A 23,003-nucleotide genomic window follows, 5' to 3' on the forward strand; every position below is an offset into this window, starting at 1 on the left:
GTCTATTAGGCAAATGTATAGGTTTTTATAGATGTTTAAATTTATTTAACTAATTTAAATTTTCCTAATACTAATTTAAACAATTAAGTTATTGTTTTTAGCCATGTGTACAGTGTAGCCACGCGTACCGGTGGCACGGGAGCTGAATTCCGCACGAAATTTGGCTATAACAAAACTCTTGGGTGCAATTACTTTCATGTGCCAGCACTCCCGTAGCCGTTCGATAATATTTAGTCCCGTGATTAGAGATTTGCTCAAGTGTTCAGCACATACGTCAAATATTTCGCGCATTAAACATTCTTTATTTTAGTGAGCACGAATTTGAAAAAGTGAATAATTTTAGAACAAAAATAAAAATAATTATATGCGTTAATAATACTGTAAATAATTATTGAATTCTTTGAATATTAAAACAGACGATTAAATATATTTATACGTTAGGTACCCATAAGAATGCTTTCAATAAAAATTAATATATAAATAAATCATAAAAAAAGTTACTCACAACAATGTCATCTGTATTTATTAAGGTTATTATTAAAACAAGTGAAATTTACAAAATTTAAAAAACCCCCGACAAACGCGATTTATTTTTTGTAAACCGATTTTTGGAAACTTAGCTATAAAATGTTCTTAATCAAGGCGATTTGACCGTTTAGGGACTACGATGCCAATGGGAAAAACACAGAATCACAAATAAACACTTTAAACTTCTAACACTTCTTCTTAAATCAATATCAAAGTGATGCTCAAGGACACCAGGTGAGATGAAATGGATACTTAGAGGTCTATCATTTCTTGGGGCCAATTTTTGGAAATATTTCTTTTGAAATTGAAATATTTGAATTGACTTTGTTCTTTTGAATTAATGCTTTAATTTACCTAATTATTTTACCATTTCACTTTTCGAAATAAACTGAGCCAGATTTATTTGACCATCCATTTCTATAGTTCTTATTTATATGTCATGCTTTTTCCAAACTGAATTGATTTTGAAAAATTATCGTGTTCACAGACGAACGGGCGGACGACCGGACGGACAACCGAAAATGGACTAATTAGATGATTCAATGAACACTATCCCAAAAATTTTTTCGTAGCATCAATATTTTTAGCGTTACAAACTTGGGACTAAACTTAATATACTATGTATATTTCATATATACATGGTATAATAAAAGTTATTCTGGTTTAAATAAAGCAATCCAATTGATTTTCTTATTCATCAAAATACGTGTTATGACTCATAGAGAAATAATCTGCTTGACGGTCTTAGCTGACTGTATAAAAATGAAAATCTATAAAATAATAATATCAAAACATATTTTTTTTATGATCACAGCATGAACATAGCATGTTTGAAAGCGTGTAATGACGTATACATATAAGATAGCATTGATAGCAAAGCAAGCAATAGCATGTTTTCATGTCAATATGTTTATAAAGACAGCGGTGAGTGTCTTGTAGCCAGTAATAATATTGTTGTAAGGGTATGATAAGTGAAGTTGTATGAAATGAAGTGTAATCATGGTGATTCATGAAACTCATTCTAGTATTATTAAAGTTTGAGTTACTTAAGGTAGTACGAGCGCCAAGGCAAGTTTATTTTCAACTTTAATGACGAATTTTGAAACTTCATGAATGTACACGTAAAATAAGAATACAATTTTTGCATATCGAAATATCGAAAGCTAAATAATTAAAGAAAAATTCCAATTTTCGGTATTTTGAAAATTTATTCAGATATCGAAAAATTGTATTCTTATTTACTTTTTATACTGTGAAGTTAAAACATAATTTTCAATCAAAATTAGTAAGTATATATATTTTTGGGCAACCTCCCAAAAATTTGCAGAATTGATTTAGACTTAGTCCAACTTCATAAAAAACAAGTGAAAACAAACAATTGACTGAGTTAATTGTTGAAATACCATGTATAGACAGTGTTGATGCGCAATCGTTTGTTTTTTTGACGTCACGTAAATAACAAAAGATATTCACTTTTAAATAGACACACACACAACTGATATTCCTATATTATTATATACTATAAAATTCGCACCTATTTAACGCCCTCGTGGGTAAACAGTGATGTTTACAAAAAAAATGTTTCAAACAAAAGTTTTTTATTTTTTTATAAGGAACATTTTTTACATTTAAACTTTTGTTCTATCTCTAACGGTTTACAAGATGGGTCCTACAGACCCAAGACCCAATTGACCTATGATGCTCATTTACGAACTTGACCTCACTTTTTACGTCCTGAGTACGCTGTAAAAATTTCAGCTCGATATCTTTTTTCGTTTTTGAGTTATCGTGTCCACAGACGGACGGACGGACGGAAATGGATTAATTAGGTGATTCTATGAACACCTATTCCAAAATTTTTTTCGTAGCATCAATATTTTTAAGCGTTACAAACTTGGGACGAAACTTAATATACTATGTATATTTCATATATACATGGTATAAAAATCAAGCCTTTTATCCAAAATTGCTCAGGCGCTCGTACATCCTTAATGTATATTACATTACAAATAAATTGTATCAATTTTTCACCACATTTTAAGGAAATATTGATTTTTTTATTGAGAAACACATATTTTAAAGAAAAAAATTCATCAACCGTTCGACGTATTCCTAAGTCGAATATTTCGTGCGTTAAGTATTCTTTAACTTTGTAAATCATAATCTCTACATAATTTTATATAAATTTATTTTTTAATGCACTTGCTTATTAAAAATAGTTTGATAACGTCATTATTGAATAAAAATGAAAAAAGTTTCAAATTATATAATGAAAAGAAAGTTGCTCGTACCATTTTTTTTGGTTTTTTTTTTTTTTTGTTTTATTAAGCACCAAAACTAATAAAAAAAAAATGGAAATAAAAATGAGAAATAGAAAATAATGCCTGCCGCTTTTCTATTTATTTGATTTGAGTGCTTCCAACATGCACAAAAGTTCTAGCAGTTTCGGATAGGTATATTTGGTTTTAGAAATACTGCAAATTAAATGCAATAAAATTTTTCGAAAAAAAATTCTCATTTTTAAATAACTTGAAAAGTAATAAAGTTAGAATCTTTTTGCCACCCTTTGGACAAACACACCACATAGCATCATATAACTTTTGATCTAGAGGATGAACAAAGCTTAATCACAAGTTTTCATCGAAATATAGGCCAAAATTAAGAGACATCGTCTTTTTTCTCCTCTTTACTGAAGTATTAGATAGAATTGTCTGAACCAACTACATCCATTACACTAACAACCTTAATATACCAGTATAGATAATACTGGGGCTAGAAAGGTAGGGTGGTATACGTTATTTGTATTCTGTTTGCATCTATATAGAATCACAGCTTACTTACAACACTCGAAGACTTGAATGAATGAAAACGTGAATTAAATGGACGAGGGGTGGAGTAGAGGCAAATGTATGATTTACCAATCCAGAAAAATCTTCAGACAGATGGGTTTCTGTGTGTGTTTGTATGTATATGTTTTATTTTGTTGTCTTAATATACTCGAAGAAGTTTTTAACACAGTTGAGTAAGACATAAATATTGTGTTTTGCTTCCATTAATGGTGTATCTTGTAATTTATTTATTTTTTTGTTCGTAGTTTAACGCCTTTTAGTATTCATGTAGTTTTGCTAATGTATATGAAAACTGACTTTTAATTTGACGAAACAGATTTGGGTTATACTTAGTGTGTAATACACAGTGTCTCAAAATCATTTATTTTTTCAATTTCGTATTTTTTCTTTCTTTCAGTTTTATTAGAGTAAATGAAGAATTCGCCCTTCTCGAATAAAAAAGTTTAAAATTCCTAATTAAAAAATAGGAAGAAACCCACTAGTCATACGTTCGTATCGCCATGGAGATTATAGATAAAACTTGGTTATGCTAAAAGGAGATGGGAAACCATTGAATACAATCTTTGATTTCTAACAATTTCTTCGATTTTTTCATTTATTTTAATTTCACTTCTAAATTTTTTCATGGTATCAAGTTTAGTTTTACATTTTTATAGGTAATATGGTCAATTCGACACCAGCATTACCCCCTTTTTCACATAAATTGGTTATCTTTTTTAAATTTAAATTCTCTCACAAGGAATAGATCCAAGGCTTAATAACATCAAGCCCCAAAAAATTATTTCGCCGACAAAGACTTGTCGAAAATTTGGCCCATCCCTCTTCTCAACTATGTGTTCATCTGTGGCTATGTCAATTATTATGTTTATATCCAGAATCAATAAGGCTACTAGAAACGGCATTTTTATCCGAAATATCATCGAACATCTATTGAGTAGTCATAGGCTTTATGAAAAGACTGGATTTTGAGACTTGGGATAGATATCCCAAGATATCTATCCCAAGATATTTTTGTGATACATTAGATATTTTTGTGCTACATTATCTTCCTTGCAAGTATAATGCTTGTTCAGCATTCAAGTATGTAATCGACTTTCGTGAGTATATTTCGTTTCTCAGCCAACGTTGTTAATTTTTAGAAAAGCTTCCAGATGCCAAGAAATTAAACGACTTTAAATTCTAGACTGATTGAAATTAATTTATTTTTTTCATCATTGTTGTAGAATTAAGGAAGAACCCAACGATATTAAAAACCAATCTGTCTCCAAAAGACCTTCAAGGACAAAAGGTTCAAGGACAAATATAAAATTATAGCCCTCAAGAAATTCCGGCAACTTTACTTCAAATTACATTAACTCATAGCTCAAGGACTTGAGCTCAGAGAGATGACTGTTTAAGTTCAGTGGTCTTTTATTTTTTTAGACAAAAAATCGACGTTATAGGGATTGTTTTTTGGGAAATAATAGTTATTTCGAGGAAACGCGTTTAAAAAGTTACTTTTTAATGTATATTATCAATATAATCATTTTAGTGGGGAGTGGGTGGTTTAAAAAATATAATCATGTGCTTATGTGGGGGGAAAGGGGCATTAATTCATTCAAAAATTCAAAAATTGTCAAAATTATACTTGCGTAATTAATGAATGGCCCCTTACCTATGCCAGTTTAAATAATACGCTAAAAATTGTTATGTTTTTTGTTTGTTTTGTACTAATATACTTTATATACTATTTATAAAATCAAAAATAATACGATTTTAGCTTTATTTATTTTGGAATGTACTTTAACACAACAAATAATAAAATACAAAATAAAAACTGAAAAGAAACTTCAAAGCGGGGCATAAACATATATCACGATTTATATAATCTTACAAATATTAGGATAAATAAACATTAAACACCCGTTATAAATATTTTGCTGCATATTATATTATCATTATAGTTTAATATCCAAAGTATAAAATACTATAGAAAAAAACGTAAAAAAAATATGAATATAAATAAACATTAAGGAAACGATATTATTCTACATTTTCTACATCTTCTACACTGGAAAAAAAATTCTTAATATCAACAGATATGAGGTTATCTCCACCTCATCGCGAGATTATATATGGTGAATGGGGCCACGCATGTGAATGTGATACAACTACAGTACAGAGTTGAGTGGTGAAGTTGAAACATATGAGATTCAAATATTGTTGTTTTGAAATGCAACTTAGTTTTAAATATCTTTTTTGATTGGCTCTACCACTTATAAATATAACAAAATAGTGATATTATTCGTGCAACCACATGGGCAGTTTTATTAGGTTTCTTTAAAAAAATAATTAGATTGCTTTGAGTCGGACTTGAACCAGCGACCTATAGATTACTATTGATTATAGTCTACCGCTGTACCAACTGGGGTACTGATGATTGTTATGAATGTTTCAAAAAATTGAATATATAATAATAATGATCAATAAATTATAATATATATAAAAAAATTATCAATAAGGGGTTTATTTCAAACTCTCTATAACTTAGTAGCGGCAATCTTCAAGTAGTTGAGCCAACCACATATAAACTAGAAATGACAGGTATGTGTTCGTAGCAAGCAAATCTTATATTTAAAGCAAACGTAAAGAAATGTTCTTTTAATTCGTCTATTCGCTTCATTTACACAATTAAATATTCCAACTAAGTACAATTTTATTTTCCATCAATAAAAATGCATTACCTTAAACTAAAATCAGTGTTTTCATGGAAGTGATGATTTTGTTTATTTAACTCCAGAGATTTTGTATAAATTTCAATATGAAACGACCAACTTCGGGATGAGGTTGACATTTTTTTTCAGTGTATGTATCTTTGTTTGTGGATAAAGAAATAAACAGCCAATGTTTGCATATTATTTTCAAACACACAAAATTGAAAATATACTAAATAAAAGTGCTGAATCATTTAATAAACATTAATAATAAATAACAATAATATTTTATTAAATAAGTGTTATCTTTTAAAACTGTTGAATTTGTGTATTACTTACTTATTTAAATAAATACAATTATTTTATGTAAAATTGCAAACTTTTAGGAAAACATTTTTATTTATCTTTTTTCATCTATTTTTATTTTTATCTTAAATTCCGATAAACAAATTAAAGTATGCTACTAACATAACTTTTAAGGACTTGTGTGTGGTCGATTCAAACATACGGTTATGAAACTTAGACTATATCCGATAGTATAGCTAAAAAAATCGAAGCTTACGAAGTGTGGTTTTGGAGAAGCATTTGGCCAATTACAAAAATTACTTTTTTTTATGTCTTCCATTGTGGAGTTAGTTATCAATTTTGTTTTACCAGAGTTCATTTCTAGGCCGACCTCTCTACTTTTTATAGCAAGTGCTTGAATCATTTGCTCTAGTTTCTTGGGATCTTCTTCCATTATTATTATATCTTCAGCGAACCTCAAGTGACTCAGACGTCTGCCATTGATAATAACGCCATAATCATCCAAGTCAAATTTTTTAAAGATGCTTTCTAGTACAGCATTGTATAGTTTGGGAAATAAAGTGTCCCCTTGTCTTACACCTTTCTTATTAGAAATAGATCACTTTATGTTTCCAGCTTTATGATAGAACTTCTTTAAATTAAACATTCATGATATTTAATTATTTTTCAAGTGTTGATTATTTTATAAATAATTAAAAACATTTTCTTTACAATTTTACAATTATTAAGACAATTATTATTATAATGTTGAATGCAATTTGTTGAAAATAGTTAAGTACTGAAGTAGTTTTATTCATACCAAAGGAGAGCATGAATGAAGGGAGCTTTGAATCTAAACGTTTTATTAAATGAATAATTAAATATATTTAAATTCTAATTTTATTCAATTCAGATGTTTATTCATTTACTGACAAGGCAATAGATATGAAAATGTGTAGATAGTGTAGACGACAATTTATAAACATTTATTTATTCTTATATTTCTAAGAATTATATTCTATATTTACTACCATTTAAGCATAATTATTGTTATTGTTAAGTTGATTAATTAGCTTATAAATGCTGTAGTAGAATCATCTTAAGGTTTTTTCACGGAGTCTTACGGAATAAGCTGAATACTTGTACAAACGTTTATTTTAATAGTGCAAATGTTGTCTCAAAGGTTTCAAATTCTGTTTCAAGAGCGGGTTTTTTTTCAATTGCCTACGCATACGTTCTACTGACTTAGTACTCTAGCATCATCCGGATGACCGTAAAAAAAAAAGATTTTGTGCGTAGTTTGGAAACAATTTTAAAATTTCTAGTACAGTTTTACTAGATGCCTAAAAAAATTGGTGAAGAAAAAAAACCTACATCTTTAATAAAGACCTTACTAATAATATAAATGTCAACCAGAAGCAAATATACTAGATAAAAAAATTGAAGAAATAATTAATATAGCATTTTAAAATGTTTCACAACCGATTTTTCGACCGATATTTCGCATTTTACCGATCAATTAATCAAACGCGCAATATCCGCACATATTCAGGCAACTATTGAAGAAGAAAATTTTAAACACAGAAACGTTTATAAAAAGCACGCGTATATGCTATTGAAATTTAAAGAAAAACATTTTTTTGTCGAATTGCCCAAAATTTCCAATATTTTTTCAAATTTGCAAAAACACTGTTCTTGGGCAAATTAGGACTAGCTTTTCACTAAAGGTCGTTTAAAAATATATTTTCTTCAAAGAGATACGGGTGTTTCAAAAAAATGCAATTTTTAACAATTTTTTCTTTTTAATAATTTTTTGACATCACACTGGGGTAAATCGATCCCAAAGAATTTTTTTGATACAATGCGTATTTATTATAAAAACCTAAAAAAACTGTTTTTCACCAACTTTGGCAGCCATTTTGAATGTGGTCCCGCACTTTAAAAGTGTTAAAAATATAGTGCATTGAATTCTACGGAAAATTTCCTACTTTTTACATATATTGGATTGCTCTATCTCGGTTACGAAAATTTAACATTGTGCTCAAAATAGATAGACTAGACTATAATAAAAGTTTTAGAGGATAAAATTTTCTATAAATTTCGTCTGAAATCTTTCTTAGACGTTGTACCATTTTTTAAATAGAGGGTGCAGAAAATGGAGCGCTCAGATATACGTACGTTACTGCAGGGGCAATCGTGAATCCCAGTCTATTATACTTCATAATCTTCTATATACCTATAAATTTCTTTCATGGCTTATGTATCGTTTTCGGCTTGGTGAACATTTCTTATTGGATATGTATTGGCTTGGTGATGTGTATTTTTCTTCAGCAGCAATCAAATCATTTTCGTAGGATACCCGATTTTTCACAAGTATGATGTATTCCCAAAATATGGCTTCGTTTTTCTGCTCTGTTTCGAAAACAGTGCAAGATTGTGCTTCAAAATAATGGTTTGTACTAATATTCAGCTTATTTCGTTAGATTCCGAGGTTGATTCCTTTTTTTACTAAGATGAGTGACCCTTGAATCGTTATGAAGTTTTTGTTTCAGAATAAAGATAGATTGGAAAAATGGTTGTCAATATATTTTTGTCTTCGAACAAACTTCAAATGAAAATTTCCATTTTTTTTAAACGGGTTTCAAAAACAAATAAATGTGAATTTTGATTCTAGGAACTACATCTTTTCACACATAGCGGTTAAACTTATAACACCCATTTTTTTTTTAGTTTGGGGATTAAAAACCGCAAATTTTGTTTGATATTAAATGAACTAATTTTGGTTTTTTTTTTTTTGCAGGTGTTTTAACGAACATCATTTTCCACACAAATGCATTCGATTCTCATTTACGTGGTCCCAGTTTCGTAATGGAACCACCAACACGATTGGAATTCTCTAATTCAAGTGGTGGTTGGCTGGATTGTTCAGCATCCGGTAGTCCACAACCGTCCATTGATTGGTTATCAGTGGATGGTACATCCGTGGGTGATGTTTCTGGCATTCGTCGTGTATTACGTAATGGTACTTTAGTATTATTACCATTTGCAGCTGCGGCATATCGTCAAGATATTCATAGTACGGTGTATCGATGTGTTGCATCGAATACAGTGGGACGTGTTGTGAGTCGTGATGTTCAAGTACGAGCGGGTATGTACCAAAATTTATTACCATGTTTTATTTACAAGAGTTGTTTTTTATTTTCGGTTTTATCGTCAAAAATATTTACTGTCGACAGTGTTTTATCGTAACCATAGTCAGTAGACGGAATGATTAATCATATTTGTATGTATAAAAAAGTTAACCTCAAACATTATAGAAATATCGTTTATAGAGTTCTCCGAAAAAATGCCTTTCTTACAGGATACATGAAAGTATTATCATGTACAAGCAGATCGTTCTTTTCCCTTCGATCCAAGGGGATTTCGTCCTGACCGCAAAATAAATTTTTTTGCAGCCTTCGATCCATTCTACGAATTAAGCATACGATTTAGTGGCTAAATAATTGATTTTCGAAGTTTCTAGCACGAAACTTATGAAGTATTAGAGTTATGTTTCTTTGATTGATTTTATATATTTTAATCTGGATCAATTCAACATTGAAAGAAATTGGATTTGCCAACTATCAAAATGCGTAAAATGAGATGAATTGTGGTAATGAAATTGGATATTTAACTAATTAACACACTAATTGATTGATAAGTCGAAAAACTTATCGAGAGTAAACTAAACAAAATCCATCAGGATCATGCTCATCGGCCAAGCACTAGTCACCTGATCGAAGCTGATTGGCTGACGTCTCTGACACCACAATTTGACAGGTACTTAGAATAGTATAAATTGTAGATACATGAAACGATGATTGTGCAGATCGTCACCAAATAAGCAGCGAGTAAGGTACATAATACGATCAATTACGATTAGCTAATTTATACTGATGTTGACTACTTGATACTCGAAATACGCATTTATAAAATATAAAAATTGATCTAGGAACTCAAAGGGTCAAAAATCAAAATTTATTTAGTTACATGATCTTATTTAAACGAACACAATGTGTCTTTTTTATGTGCGAATATTCTTGAAATTAATGTTTTATCAAAGCTCAATCAATTGAATGAATTTAGAAAACGAGACACGATGTCGAGAAAACTGTATCAATGGACTACAGTATCCATATTTATCGTTAAACTTTTAACATGGGACTAATATTCCGAATATTTCGAAAAATATTTAAACAGTTACTTACTATTGTTACTTAAAAAGCGTTGCAGAATCAGTCACAAAAAACCTATATATTCTAAAAATGTCAGAAAAAAATCAAGTACGAGTACTTTATTACGTGATCAAAAGTAATAAAATATATTAAAAAAATTAATTAGAATCGAAATTATTGAAATGATTTTTTATGATCTCAACGAAACGATTTGAAATGAAAACAAACTTTCCCTAAATCTGTTTAAAGCCCACACGTACTATAAACTATAGTACGTGCATAGGTTGTTATAAGTAGTAAAGGTAACTTATGTTATTTAATTGGAGTAATGATTACAATACACTAGAAGGCATAGAAATCGAGTCACCTTTTAATTATATTATAAAATTTAAAAAATTTTACCTTAGCCTTAACATAGAAACTGCAAATACCATCCTGAAAATATCTTAATGTATATTACAATTTGTAAGCGCTTCATTTAAATAGGTTAGGTTAGGTTATATTGGCTGTCCTCGGGAGACACACTTTACAGGTCATAGGGCCCATTGTGATACCATATATGTGTTTTACCACTTTTCATTATCAGCTCCTCAATTATTTCGAGAGGCTGAGCACACCTCCTTCATGTATATACCTACACCACCCCATTAAAGCCAATAATTAATCCCGCTACCCCAATCATACCGGAAATGGAATTGGTTACACTTTAACTGAGATACTAGGGTCGGCTGAAAGTTAAGAATGGATATAAACGCTTTCACGTTCATGTATTCATTCAATGTACTTGTACCATAAGTATATCAATTCACTTAAATAAGTCTCCATGGAGTATGTAACCTACCTATACACATACCTACCTATCTACCAAGGTATGCATAAATGCTTGCCTGGGTGGTACCTACCCAGTAGATATGATTGTATTGCACAGCTAGACTGAATGAATGGTTGGAACCTAACCTAGGTATGAATGAAGTATAAAAGTATAGGACACCATCTGGTAAATGAGAGAAACTCACTAAAAATACTTTATTTTATATATACGTCGTATATGAAAATATACAAAATATAACTTATATCGTTTCTCATTTCCATTTCATACGAAAGAAAATTCAATTTCAAAAACTTATTTGTACAGGAATAACAAAAATATTAATATTTACTAGACATGTCAAGATTTAATCAAGGGCAGGATTTCTGCTGGAGAATTCTCGAGAAAATTATCTTTAGTAGAGATGATAAAAAAAAACTTAATGCCTCGAGAACTCGAGAAATCAATTCCGTAGGCTAAGTAAATAAAAAAAAAAAAACACGTAGATTATAGATTATATCCAAACTGAAGTTCTATTTCAATGGAAATTTCGGATATCGCAAAGCAAGATAATGAAAAGGATCTCAAAATTATTTGAATTTTACCTAAAAAGGCCATTCAGATAACTGAAACTATACAGACAAAACCAGTCCCATTCATATAACTAGAAAAATAATAAATAATTTCAGTGATTTGAGTCTACTGGAACGCCTACTCTTACAAAGCTGTAGTGATTATTCAGCCAACATCGACGGAGAATTAACCTGTTTCTCCGTTATCGGAAATCATTGTCACTAAAATAAGAACCCGCCAATCAGATAATGATGTTAATGCTCTTGTATTTTTTGATAGGCTATTTAAGTAAAAGGTTTGAATAAAAATTTCATTTTTTTGTTGATTGTTTTGTGGGTTACTGCTGGTAGAATTTTAGTTGGCATACTAATATAGGCTCAAATTAAAAATTTGATGTCATTAACATAATAATTTACAAATATAAAGGAAAAGACATTTTTAGTTTAAGTTGTTTAAAGCAAAATGTTTGTTTTAAGTTTTTATAGTTCTAAATTTGTACTAGTAATTTTGTTGATTTAATTTGACTAATTATTTTTAATTTATCCAAAGACTATCGTTCATTTGGGAACTGAAAGAGACCCAATAATTTTATATAGTAGGTACTTACCCTACTCTTTGGTTTCTAAACAGATCAGCCGATGAGTACAGTTTGCTTAATTTATTGTTTATTGCTAATTTGTTAATTAATAAAGGCAATTTATGGTAACTAAAAGTTTAATATTTGATTAAATTTCAAAATTATTTCTCAAGTTTCGAGAAACTTGAGAAATCCTGGTCGAGAAATCCTTGGTACAATTTATCTCTTTGAAAAAATTATAAAAATTTGCGTTTTAGAATTTTCTTTGAAAAGCCTCAATACTCATATATTTTACTTATTCTAATGAAAGTTTTTTTTTTAGAGCTCAATTTCTCTTTATAATTGAAAAACATAAATATCTGGTTGATTGAAAAGCTTTTGTTTCGGAGCAAATTTTCTTTATTCAATTTCAAGGTATAATATTGTTTACTGTATTCTTGTAGGTATACAGTTAAGGTATAATTTTGTTGTTCTGTTATAAACGTTTAAAAACAAAAACGGTTAAATACTCCTAGGTTCCTCTACCTTTACTCTTTATATCCACGTTTTAAAACTTTTTGAAAACGAACAAAAACAATACGTATTTTGTTTAGGTATTCTTCAACTTATTCTTCAAATCTATAGTGAGTTAATTATTCATTTAATAAAGTAAATGACTTAAAGAAATTTAAATCCTCCAGGATTTAAGTTCACTAAATGAGTCTATGAATTTCGATTTAACATTTAGTACAATTTTATTAACATTGTGAAGCATGAAACATCTGGAAAATATTTTATACTAGCCTGATACCCACCTCGGCTTAAAAGCAGAGACTACCGGGTCACTTGAAATAGGGTGAATACTCAACTCAACACAAAAAAATTATTTTCCAAAGCTTTGCACATGATAAATACTTCCATTTTCTTAGCTTAGAATATGTTGTTGTTTCTTCTTCTCTGTAAGCGAATTCTTTTATATCCCTGCCCGATTAGGCTAAAAATAAAACGAATTTTATGCTCTGCTTAGAAATTCATACACCTCCACTCAATAAATGCATCTATTTCAGTGAATTAATAGCCAATTAAAACTGATTAAAATATAATCGATATCATAAATGTTTAAATGCGATATTGTAATGAGATATTGTAATTGAACCCAATAAGGAATATTCATATTTTTTTTTTTTTTTAATTCATTGTTTACACCGTTATAACAAAGTAAAAAATATAAATACTGCTTAAAAATGCTGTATTTTAGTGTAAAAAAAATATTAAAAATACATTATAATTTTGAGGTATTTAACCGCAGTTTTTTGGCGCTGTCTGTTGATGGCGTATAAGTACGTGATCTGTCAATTGGTGACAGTTCAATGTATAATTTACACTTTAAAAAAAATGAATTTGCAACACAGAATTTACACTCGTTATTATTAAGTTTTCTAATAAAAAGCCGTAGAATAGTTTAATTTAATCAAATACCATATAAAATGTAAGTAATTAATATCATACAGTATATCAACAAATTTGACAAGCCCGTACTATTATGTCACGTCCGTTTAAAAATTTTAATTTCCGTTTAAGAAATTTTTAAATGTCCTCACTGAATTTGTACTTTTATTAATTAATTTTAAGTAATTAAAAAGATATTAATTACTAAAATAATGGTTTAGTTGAAATTTCCAGTCATTAAAGTTACGGAAGAAAAACATTTGAACCAAATTTCATGAATATTCCCTGTTAAAATTAACACCCCGGTATATCCAACAACAATTATATATATAAATATTTTCTACATAAACCCAAAAAACTTTTAATTAATAATATATGATAATTCGTTTTGATGAAAATTTCTGAATACTTCTTGTTTATTAAAAGGAACTTTTACGAAGAAAGCAGAAGAGATTCTCTCACAAACACAAAAGGTAGACAGATTTACCTACAAAAGGTTAGAGTAGGTATTAATTCCTTTTAATAATTCGGAAAGATTTGATTTATTAAAAAAGTTTTATCATACTCTGAGAGATACTCTTAGAGAAACGAGACAAAACAATATTGAAGAAAATTGTTGTTGCATGGAAAAACTTCCAGCAAACCAAATAAACACAATCGAATCTGCCATATTAGCGTAGTGAGGTTACTTTTTTTTATAGAAAATTAATAGCAGGCAAAGACCCTGTGGAAAATGAAGTAAATAAAGAAGGGTATAACCAAATAAAAAAATAAATAAAATTAGACACGAGATCTTGCTGGGTAACGAAATGGGGGTGCTTTTTAGGGGTTGAAAGCAGTTTTATGCGATTTTCGTCAAAACTTGATCTCTTAGGGGAAAGTGAGGAGAGAGATATGATCTCTTAGGGGAGAGTTCCTAGTGAAAAATTAATAATATCTTAGCCAAAGAACAATATTCTTGAAAAAAGATTGTCTGAGTTCAATCCAAGATGTTTTTCTGTATCAAATCGGTAAATGAACTTCTTACAAACAAAATTTTGTGTTGGAATTTGATAAAGCTAGGTATGTTTGGTAATTTTATCCCAAAAAATATGGATTCCCTGCTTTTTTTTGAAAATTGCGATTAAACCTCAAGTGTGTGATTTCATATCTATTTGGAGGTTTCATGAAGCAGTAACTTCTTATCAGGAATTTAACGAAATCAGTTTCCAGCTATAGAACACTCATATACAATTATTCTACTTTTTGGAAAATGATTTCGAAATAATCGAACTAAATTAGGTATGCTTTTAGTATAAAAAAAAAAACTCTTAATCGAGTTTATCAATTTTATTATTTTTAGAAAATAACATTTAACCGGAACGAATTTTGTGCCATTTACGATACGAATGGGGAAAAAAAGTAAACTAATGTAATACGAATTCCCTTGAGTGGGATAAGTGATATACATTATACAATTTTTCTATAGAATAAACATTAGTTAAGTGTGAATTTTATGTACCTTAATCGGTATGGGGTCCAATACACTTCAATTGCCTGCAATAAGTTGTTTCGATACCAAAACGACAGTGTTACAAATAAACTGAAATGCTGTGTGTCACTTCAGGAGTATTTACGATAAATTAATTATTACACCATGTAGGTGATATAAAAAGAAGTCGTAATAAATGTTGGTTTTTTAGCCAATGAATGCTTTTCAAAATGTTTTGCCCTTTTATCAATATTCCTCAAGTTTCAAGCTTTAAAATCATTCCAAAACTCTAAGAACTGTGCGTTCGTTGTAAAAACTTTGATAGTTAATTTCTACTAATAAATAAAATTCCAAATTTTTTGGATCATTTTCATTTTTTTGGTATCGAAATACCTTAGAGACCATCAACTGACGGTTTCAATTCCAGTCAAAAAAAAAAAAAACAGAACATAACCTTACGAAAAATACAACCCATCATAATATTTCATTAGTCGTCAAATAAAAATTATAAGAGTGTTAAAATTGACAAGTTTTGGCTTAGTAGGAGTGAAAGTTTTTACAATGTTCACTACAAAGTAAGAAAAGATAAAACTAGTTACAAAAAAGTATATTCGTAGCATTGTTAAAAGAAAATTTTTATGTAAAGAAAATACTTTTTTTCTAGAATTGAGTATTTAGATCGCTGACTCAAGAAATATTTACTTGTTATATGAACATTTAACGCAAAGAAGACTAAATGTATGATAATTTGCAAACAAGCTTTAACCTCAAAATGAATCTAAGGACTAAACAACGTGTGGCTCTATCGAAGGTATTATTTAATAAATATAAGCAAATATTAATAAACAAAAACATAAGTAATAAAACCGAAGTTTGTATTTTAAAATGCTACGTTTGGCCGGTTTTATTACATGCATGTGAAACATGAACAGTGTCAACTGCTGCTGAAAAACTATTAGCTGCGACAGAAATGGCGTTCCTGCGTCGCTCCCAGCGGATGTCATGGACCCAACGAACAACAAATCAACTTGTTCTACAAGAGCGGGTGTAGGCCGTGAACTAATAAAGACTTTAAGATTGCGTCAGCTCACTTTCTTGGGTTATATTATTATAAAAAAGTGCTTAGAATATGATATCCTTACAGGAAAATTTTTGGATCTTTGACGAGAAGAAGAAAACGTCATAGTTATCTTAAAAGCTAAAAATTAAACATATCAAATATTTCCATGAATGCAATGTTCACCAACGTTTTTTAATCAAACATGGTACTTCATTGATTGATTGATATGAACATAAACATTCAAGTAAAACGCTTACAATTTTTATTTTACTCTAAAGCCTATTTTAAAAATTAATGGCAATGTTTTAGATACAATATCCTAGTAAAAAAAAATCAACTTCGAACATTTTCTGATAAGAATATAGAGGAAAAGCATAATATTGCAGGACATAACAAATACAAACAAGAGCCCATATGTGTGTCATCCTTATTAGTAAAGATACAACATAGGAGAAGAGTACGAATTATACGAACTTTTTTTTAATAATATTATTATGACATGACAGTATTCTGCTTAATGTACCATTTTATTCCTGATATAAAAAAATAAAAATTTTGGCTTCACATGATACTTTTTTTTTATAGGTTGACTTTCAAACAAAGCCTATTCACTTTTTTATTATTCTTATTATTCAACATCGCTTTTTATTTTGGTTTTTTTTTACAAGTAAGGGTCTATGGACGCTTTTGTTAAATCGAAATTTGAACATTAAAAACAAGAACGAGAAATACTTATTCACAGCCATTTTTGTAGGGAAAAGAAAACCCATTGCGTATGTTCTACCTTTAAATTCGATTACGAATCATTTTTAAAATATCACATTCCAAAATAAATATAAAAAAATCAAAAAAAAACCCGACTGCGTCAAATAAAACTGATAAGAAAAAAAATCAATCCAGTAGTTTACTTAGCGATTTTAAGCTGCAGGGACCCATTTAAAATCTCGACCGATTCAAGTCTTCTCAATAATAATAGTCGGGTTTTTTCATCATTTTGGTAATTTTTATAATTTTTATTTAGCTAGTGTCACTCTCATAACAAGGTTCGAATGTAACAACACATCTTTAGCTAAAATTCATCATACATACATACACTCGAAAAATATATCCCACCTTCTGGCGCAGTCGGGTAAAAAAAATGCAATACTTATTAAAGCTTAAATTTTCACGGCCCAATCTCAAAAAGAAATGGCTCCATACGATGCAAAAGCGAGGTATAGAATTTGAGAAACTGTGTGTGTATCACGTGAGGCATAGAATTTGAAACACAGAAATCTAAATCGTTTTGAATCACGAATGCGGAAACCTTTATAGCAAAATATCAGTCAAAAAACCTTTATTCAAAATGTGCTTAAGATTGGTTGCAATGTAAAATTCTTATCGGTATCCAAATCGTAAAAAATTAGCTGCAGAAACAAGAGTTCTAGTGTAATATTTTCTATCGTTGTCAGGCGACCTGATACACAGCCTGTATACGCAGGAAGTTGGAAAAATTTCTCATATTACATGCATAAAATGTAAATATAAATTTAATATTATTAAGAATGGTGTTGCGAAAAATGGTTACATTTTTCCATTTACGAATTGAATGCAAAGAAGGACTTACTAACCACCATTCTACTTAATATTCCCTCTCCCTGGTCGTATAGTAAACCAAAGTACCTAAAATATCAGTGGACCGTATAAATGAGGGATGTTTACACAGATGCAGGTGTTGTTACAATACAGGGCTGCCACTCGATTCACAAACTTTATTTGTGTGTATTAAACTTATTTTCTTTATATGAAGCTAGACTAAGTCTAAATCAATTCAGAAAATTTTAGGGAGAGTTGCCAAATTATTTAAATAAATAAATGACTTTAAAAGTAGGCATATTTAACATTGTTTTTATGGTAAAACGGTAGATGGATGATATGTTTTCATAGATTTCTCCAAAACTAGTCGGTGAAAATTAAAAAATTATTTCAAAAATCAAAAAACCCGACTGAGTTAAATATAAACTGAAAAGAAAAAAACAATCCAACAGTTTACAAAGCGACTTGAACAGTCGGGACTCATTCTTGTCAAGATTTTTGTTTAACCATTTAGCTTTAGACAAATTTTTTGACTAATTTCTGATTTGTCAACGCATAATACTCAAAAACCTTTCTCTATTGTGCTACAAGCCGTCCTATACATGGGTTTTGTATATAATTCAGCCGTGATATGTTATAACCGCTATCTTTTACTACCCCAGAGATAGATAGCATTATTATTATTATATCTCATATACCCAGAGTTACGCTTGGCTGATATGATTGGGAGCATAAAATTATATGATTTTTTACCTTTTTTTATAGTCGTTGTTGTCGTGACGAAAAATTGGAATTTGCCTTTTTTTTGTATTTAATGTGTGAAAAATTAGTTTTCAGTAAGTCTGGGGGAAAGATGCTTTTTTAATAATTTAATTTATACGTTCATTCCTCTCTATTTGTTGAATTTGTAAAAGAAATTGAGTAAAAAATAGTGTAAGGTAGTTATTCCGCGATTGCAATATATTAAGAAATTTCATGGATTTAAAACTACCTATCGCATTTGCATAATATATATGTTCTCAGATACAATTATAAATTTTTTCCTAACCTTTTGCAACTTTTTTAAGAAAACATCCCTTATTAAAACCCAAAAAAATCATACTGAAATTTTATTTCAAATTTCAGTAAAATTCGTAGCTTAAGGTAGTATTAAGGTAGTACTATCGGCAATAGACTTTGGATTCAGAATTTAATGAAACTTGACATAGTTATCCATTATTATATCATAATTAACCAGTTAAATTTTTAGGGGCCTTCGGAGATCTGCAAAAAAGATATTTTAAAGATATTTTAACATTGATCCTTATGGGATATCGCAGATTTTATTTTATTTCAGAAAACTGAACGTTCAGATTTTCATTTCTCTGAAGGCCCCTAAAAATGTTACTGGTTAATTATGATATAATAATGGACAACTATGCCAAATTTCATTAAATTCTGATTACAAAGTGTATTACCGATAGTACTACCTTAAGAGGTAATTTTGAAGTAAAAATTCTATAAACCGCATTCATATAACTCTGAGACAAATGATTTTCAAGATAGTAATGAATTCGAACTAATAATCTTTAAACACCATACACGGCTATAATCAGAAACCTTCAAAAGATCAGAGGAAACCGATTCTTGTATTTTTCGGATTAAAATTTTCTTATATTCAGAGATTTATAGGTAAGAGAAATATAAAATTGTTTTCGAATTTATAAATAATGTTAGAGTTTAAATTGAAGGAAATCTATTCGTTCTGCGTAAAGAAATTTGTTGTTTAATCGTCAATTGGTGTTATTTGTATTTAATTTTCTCAATTTTCATAAGAGGTACTTACGAAAATTTCGAAAAACCCTATTAAATTTTTGTCGGGACGTATATTAGATAACTTTGGTCCGAAGATACAAAATCTATTTTATTTTGACGGAATCTAATGAATTTTGAGATGCAACCTGAAATATTTTATGGGTAGCGTTTTTCGATATGAATTCAATTCACTACAATACTTTTTCAACTTGCACAGAAAGTATGAGCAATGATATATACGTTGGCATATTCATGATATTTGAGTAACTAACACTTTTAATTGTTAAATTTGGTATTTAAATATGCAAAAACAATATCCCTCAATTCGAATAAAAAAGATTTAAAATGCATCAAATATAAAAAGTTAATTATATGTCATTCAGAAAAAAAAAACAGTTTTTCAAACGCATGTCAGATATATCCATGCACACAGCATTCATACAAAGTATATAACTTTCACGTAGGTAGATAGGTAACAAGTCGTTGTCAACCAAACGAATAGGAGAATCATTCCTACAGGAATACAGGAATATGATATGTTGATATGCAATTCAAATATATGTATATAATAACTGTTTGTGTATAGTAATAATATGTTGACAGAAAATATGATTTCAAAGAGCGAAATTATTATACATTTGACAAAGCAAACGAACGTACCTTGGCTGCGAATGCAAATAGTTAAAATAGCTTGCTAGTTTTATATGCATCTGATAGTTCAAGCTCCCACATCAGGGCAGTAATCGATTCAACTAATTTTCGAATGCTTCTTTCTTTAATGAAATTAGGTGGGGATGAAATAAGTTTTGTACCTGAGAATGGGACGCTGGATGCGCGAAAGTTAAGCAATCGAATTTAAGTCTGGCAAATTAAAATGACATTCTTCAATTTTATTAGGAAAATAACTGGCGGAGTGTTATTTTCAACAAATATTTTTTTGTTCCATTTTTATTACAAGACCAAAATCCGAAGAAAGTCAATTGAAAGGTGTGAAAACCGAGAATTTTTTGAGAGTTTTTTAACGGCGTTAATAAACGTGGTCTAGAGCCAGAGGTCTTTAAATTTTTTGCTAAGATCATGCTTAGTATATAAAATACCGAGAGACATTGGGATTGCCGGATAGGAAATCCGAAACTAAGTGGGATAGCCTCTAGGCGGTGGGCGAGAATCGGAAAGCTATAATATATCAAAATTTAAAAAAAAAATGTCAGTCAACAATAGAAGCCTGGAAAATTTTTATTTCCGTTGTAAACTTAAAATCAGACAACCATATTTAATTAGGAAGATGATTAAATAATTATAAATGAAAAAATCATAATCTGCAAAGCAGAGTTTCACAAAATCTTGAAAATTGCAAATTTTAAGGATTCGTTTTTCTCAATGTTCATTAGTTCAGTTTGTCGCATACTGCAAAATTTTCGGAAGCTCTCTGAAAAAGTAGTCTTTGGTTATCAATTTTATCAATTTACGTAAGGAAAAAGTTGTTTAACATGTCCTTTAAAACCGCCAATTAAATTTCCAACCGGTTTAAATGATTGTCCAATACATACTGCAAGTGATGCTAGAAAATAATTAGTGGGGAACCGAGCTATTGACTCAAAGAAGGGAAGCCTTATCCAGTTAAATCAAGAGTAAATCTCGTAACAAAAGCATGGCCATGAGTTGCTTATTCTTCGGTTAGCATTTTTATGACAGCGGTTTATTACTCTGAACAATACTCAAAAGATATCGATGAAATAACAATTCATTGATTCTTAAAATATTTTATTATCATATTTATTGACTTCTATATGTGATGTTTTATGACGTATTTTTACTGCTATAGAAGCGTGGACAAAGAGATGTTGAGGTAGGTATAGCAGTTACCCATTACAATCTACCTACTAGTAGGTAACTTTATATACTTATGTGTGACTGAGTACAAATGCATATGGCATAAAATACTGATTTTATTTACAATAAATATGCTGTTTTATATACAACTATTTGAAATGTGTATATATAAAAACATATACCTAGTGTTAATTATGGCTGTTTTCTTGCTATGGCAGTAAAAGATGTTACAAAAATCGGCTAATAATGGAAAATGAAAGAAACCGCTCACATTTTGTTAAAACCTCATGGAATTTGTTTCTTTCTCGTAAAATATCATTAGTAACTATTCTATTCTAGTAACTAGTCTATTTGTTAATAAAAAATAAATTTTTAATTCAATGAAACGATCAATGTTAAAGTTCGCTCAAAAAATTAGTAATTAGGCAACTTGTATGATATAAATGTTAAGTGCTTGTCAAATAATCGAAAACTATTATACATGTATTATTATTAATGTTCCATTGAGTTAACAATTTATTGTTTATTAACAAATAAAAACATTTGCAACCATTAAATCATGTCTCACTAATGATATTTGAGACCTAAGAAACACGTTTCATGAGGTATTAGCAAAATGCGAGCGCTTTTTTTTATTTTTAACATCTTTTACTGTCCTTAACCGTTATGCCCGAAAAAAAAAACCGTTATGCCCGACTAATTAAGTTTGTGTAGGCACGGAAGTGGAGACACAAATTAAAAACAAGTGAAAACAAACAATTGACTGAGTTAATTGTTGAAATACCATGCATAGTCAGTGTTGATTTCTTTCTCACATTACACATACAAACATGTGACACGTATACATAACTGATATTCTTATATAATACATATTATAAAATTTCCGCTAATTGGCGCCCTCACGGGTGAACAGTGATGTTTACGAAAAAATGTTTCAAACAAAAGTTGTTTAATTTTTGATAAGGAACATTTTTTACATTCAAACTTTTGTTCTATCTCTAATGGTTTACAAGATGGGTCCTACGGGCCCAAGACCCAATTGACCTATGGTGCTCATTTACGAACTTGACCTCACTTTTTACGTCCTGAGTACGCTGTAAAAATTTCAGCTCAATATCTTTTTTCGTTTTTTAGTTATCGTGTCCACAGACGGACGGACGGACAACCGGAAATGGACTAATTAGGTGATTTTATGAACACCTATGACAAAATTTTTTTCCTAGCATCATTTTTTTTAAGCGTTACAAACTTGGGACTAAACTTAATATACTATGTATATTTCATATATACATGGTATAATAATATATATTCTCAA

The 23,003-nt window shown here is 29.5% G+C and overlaps 1 protein-coding gene across 1 annotated transcript in view; it reads left to right on the plus strand.

The window, feature by feature from the left end:
- The first annotated feature begins 9,196 nt into the window (after window positions 1-9,196).
- The window catches only part of LOC123295199 (Down syndrome cell adhesion molecule-like protein Dscam2), a 193,479-nt gene continuing 179,672 nt past the window's right edge, over window positions 9,197-23,003 (plus strand). The window contains 1 exon segment of the mRNA XM_044876449.1: window positions 9,197-9,503. Coding sequence (XP_044732384.1) covers window positions 9,224-9,503 — 280 coding nt within the window. The 5' untranslated portion in view covers window positions 9,197-9,223.

This window comes from Chrysoperla carnea, chromosome 3 (genome assembly GCF_905475395.1).
Source record: "Chrysoperla carnea chromosome 3, inChrCarn1.1, whole genome shotgun sequence".
Classification (NCBI taxonomy): Eukaryota; Metazoa; Arthropoda; class Insecta; order Neuroptera; family Chrysopidae; genus Chrysoperla; species Chrysoperla carnea.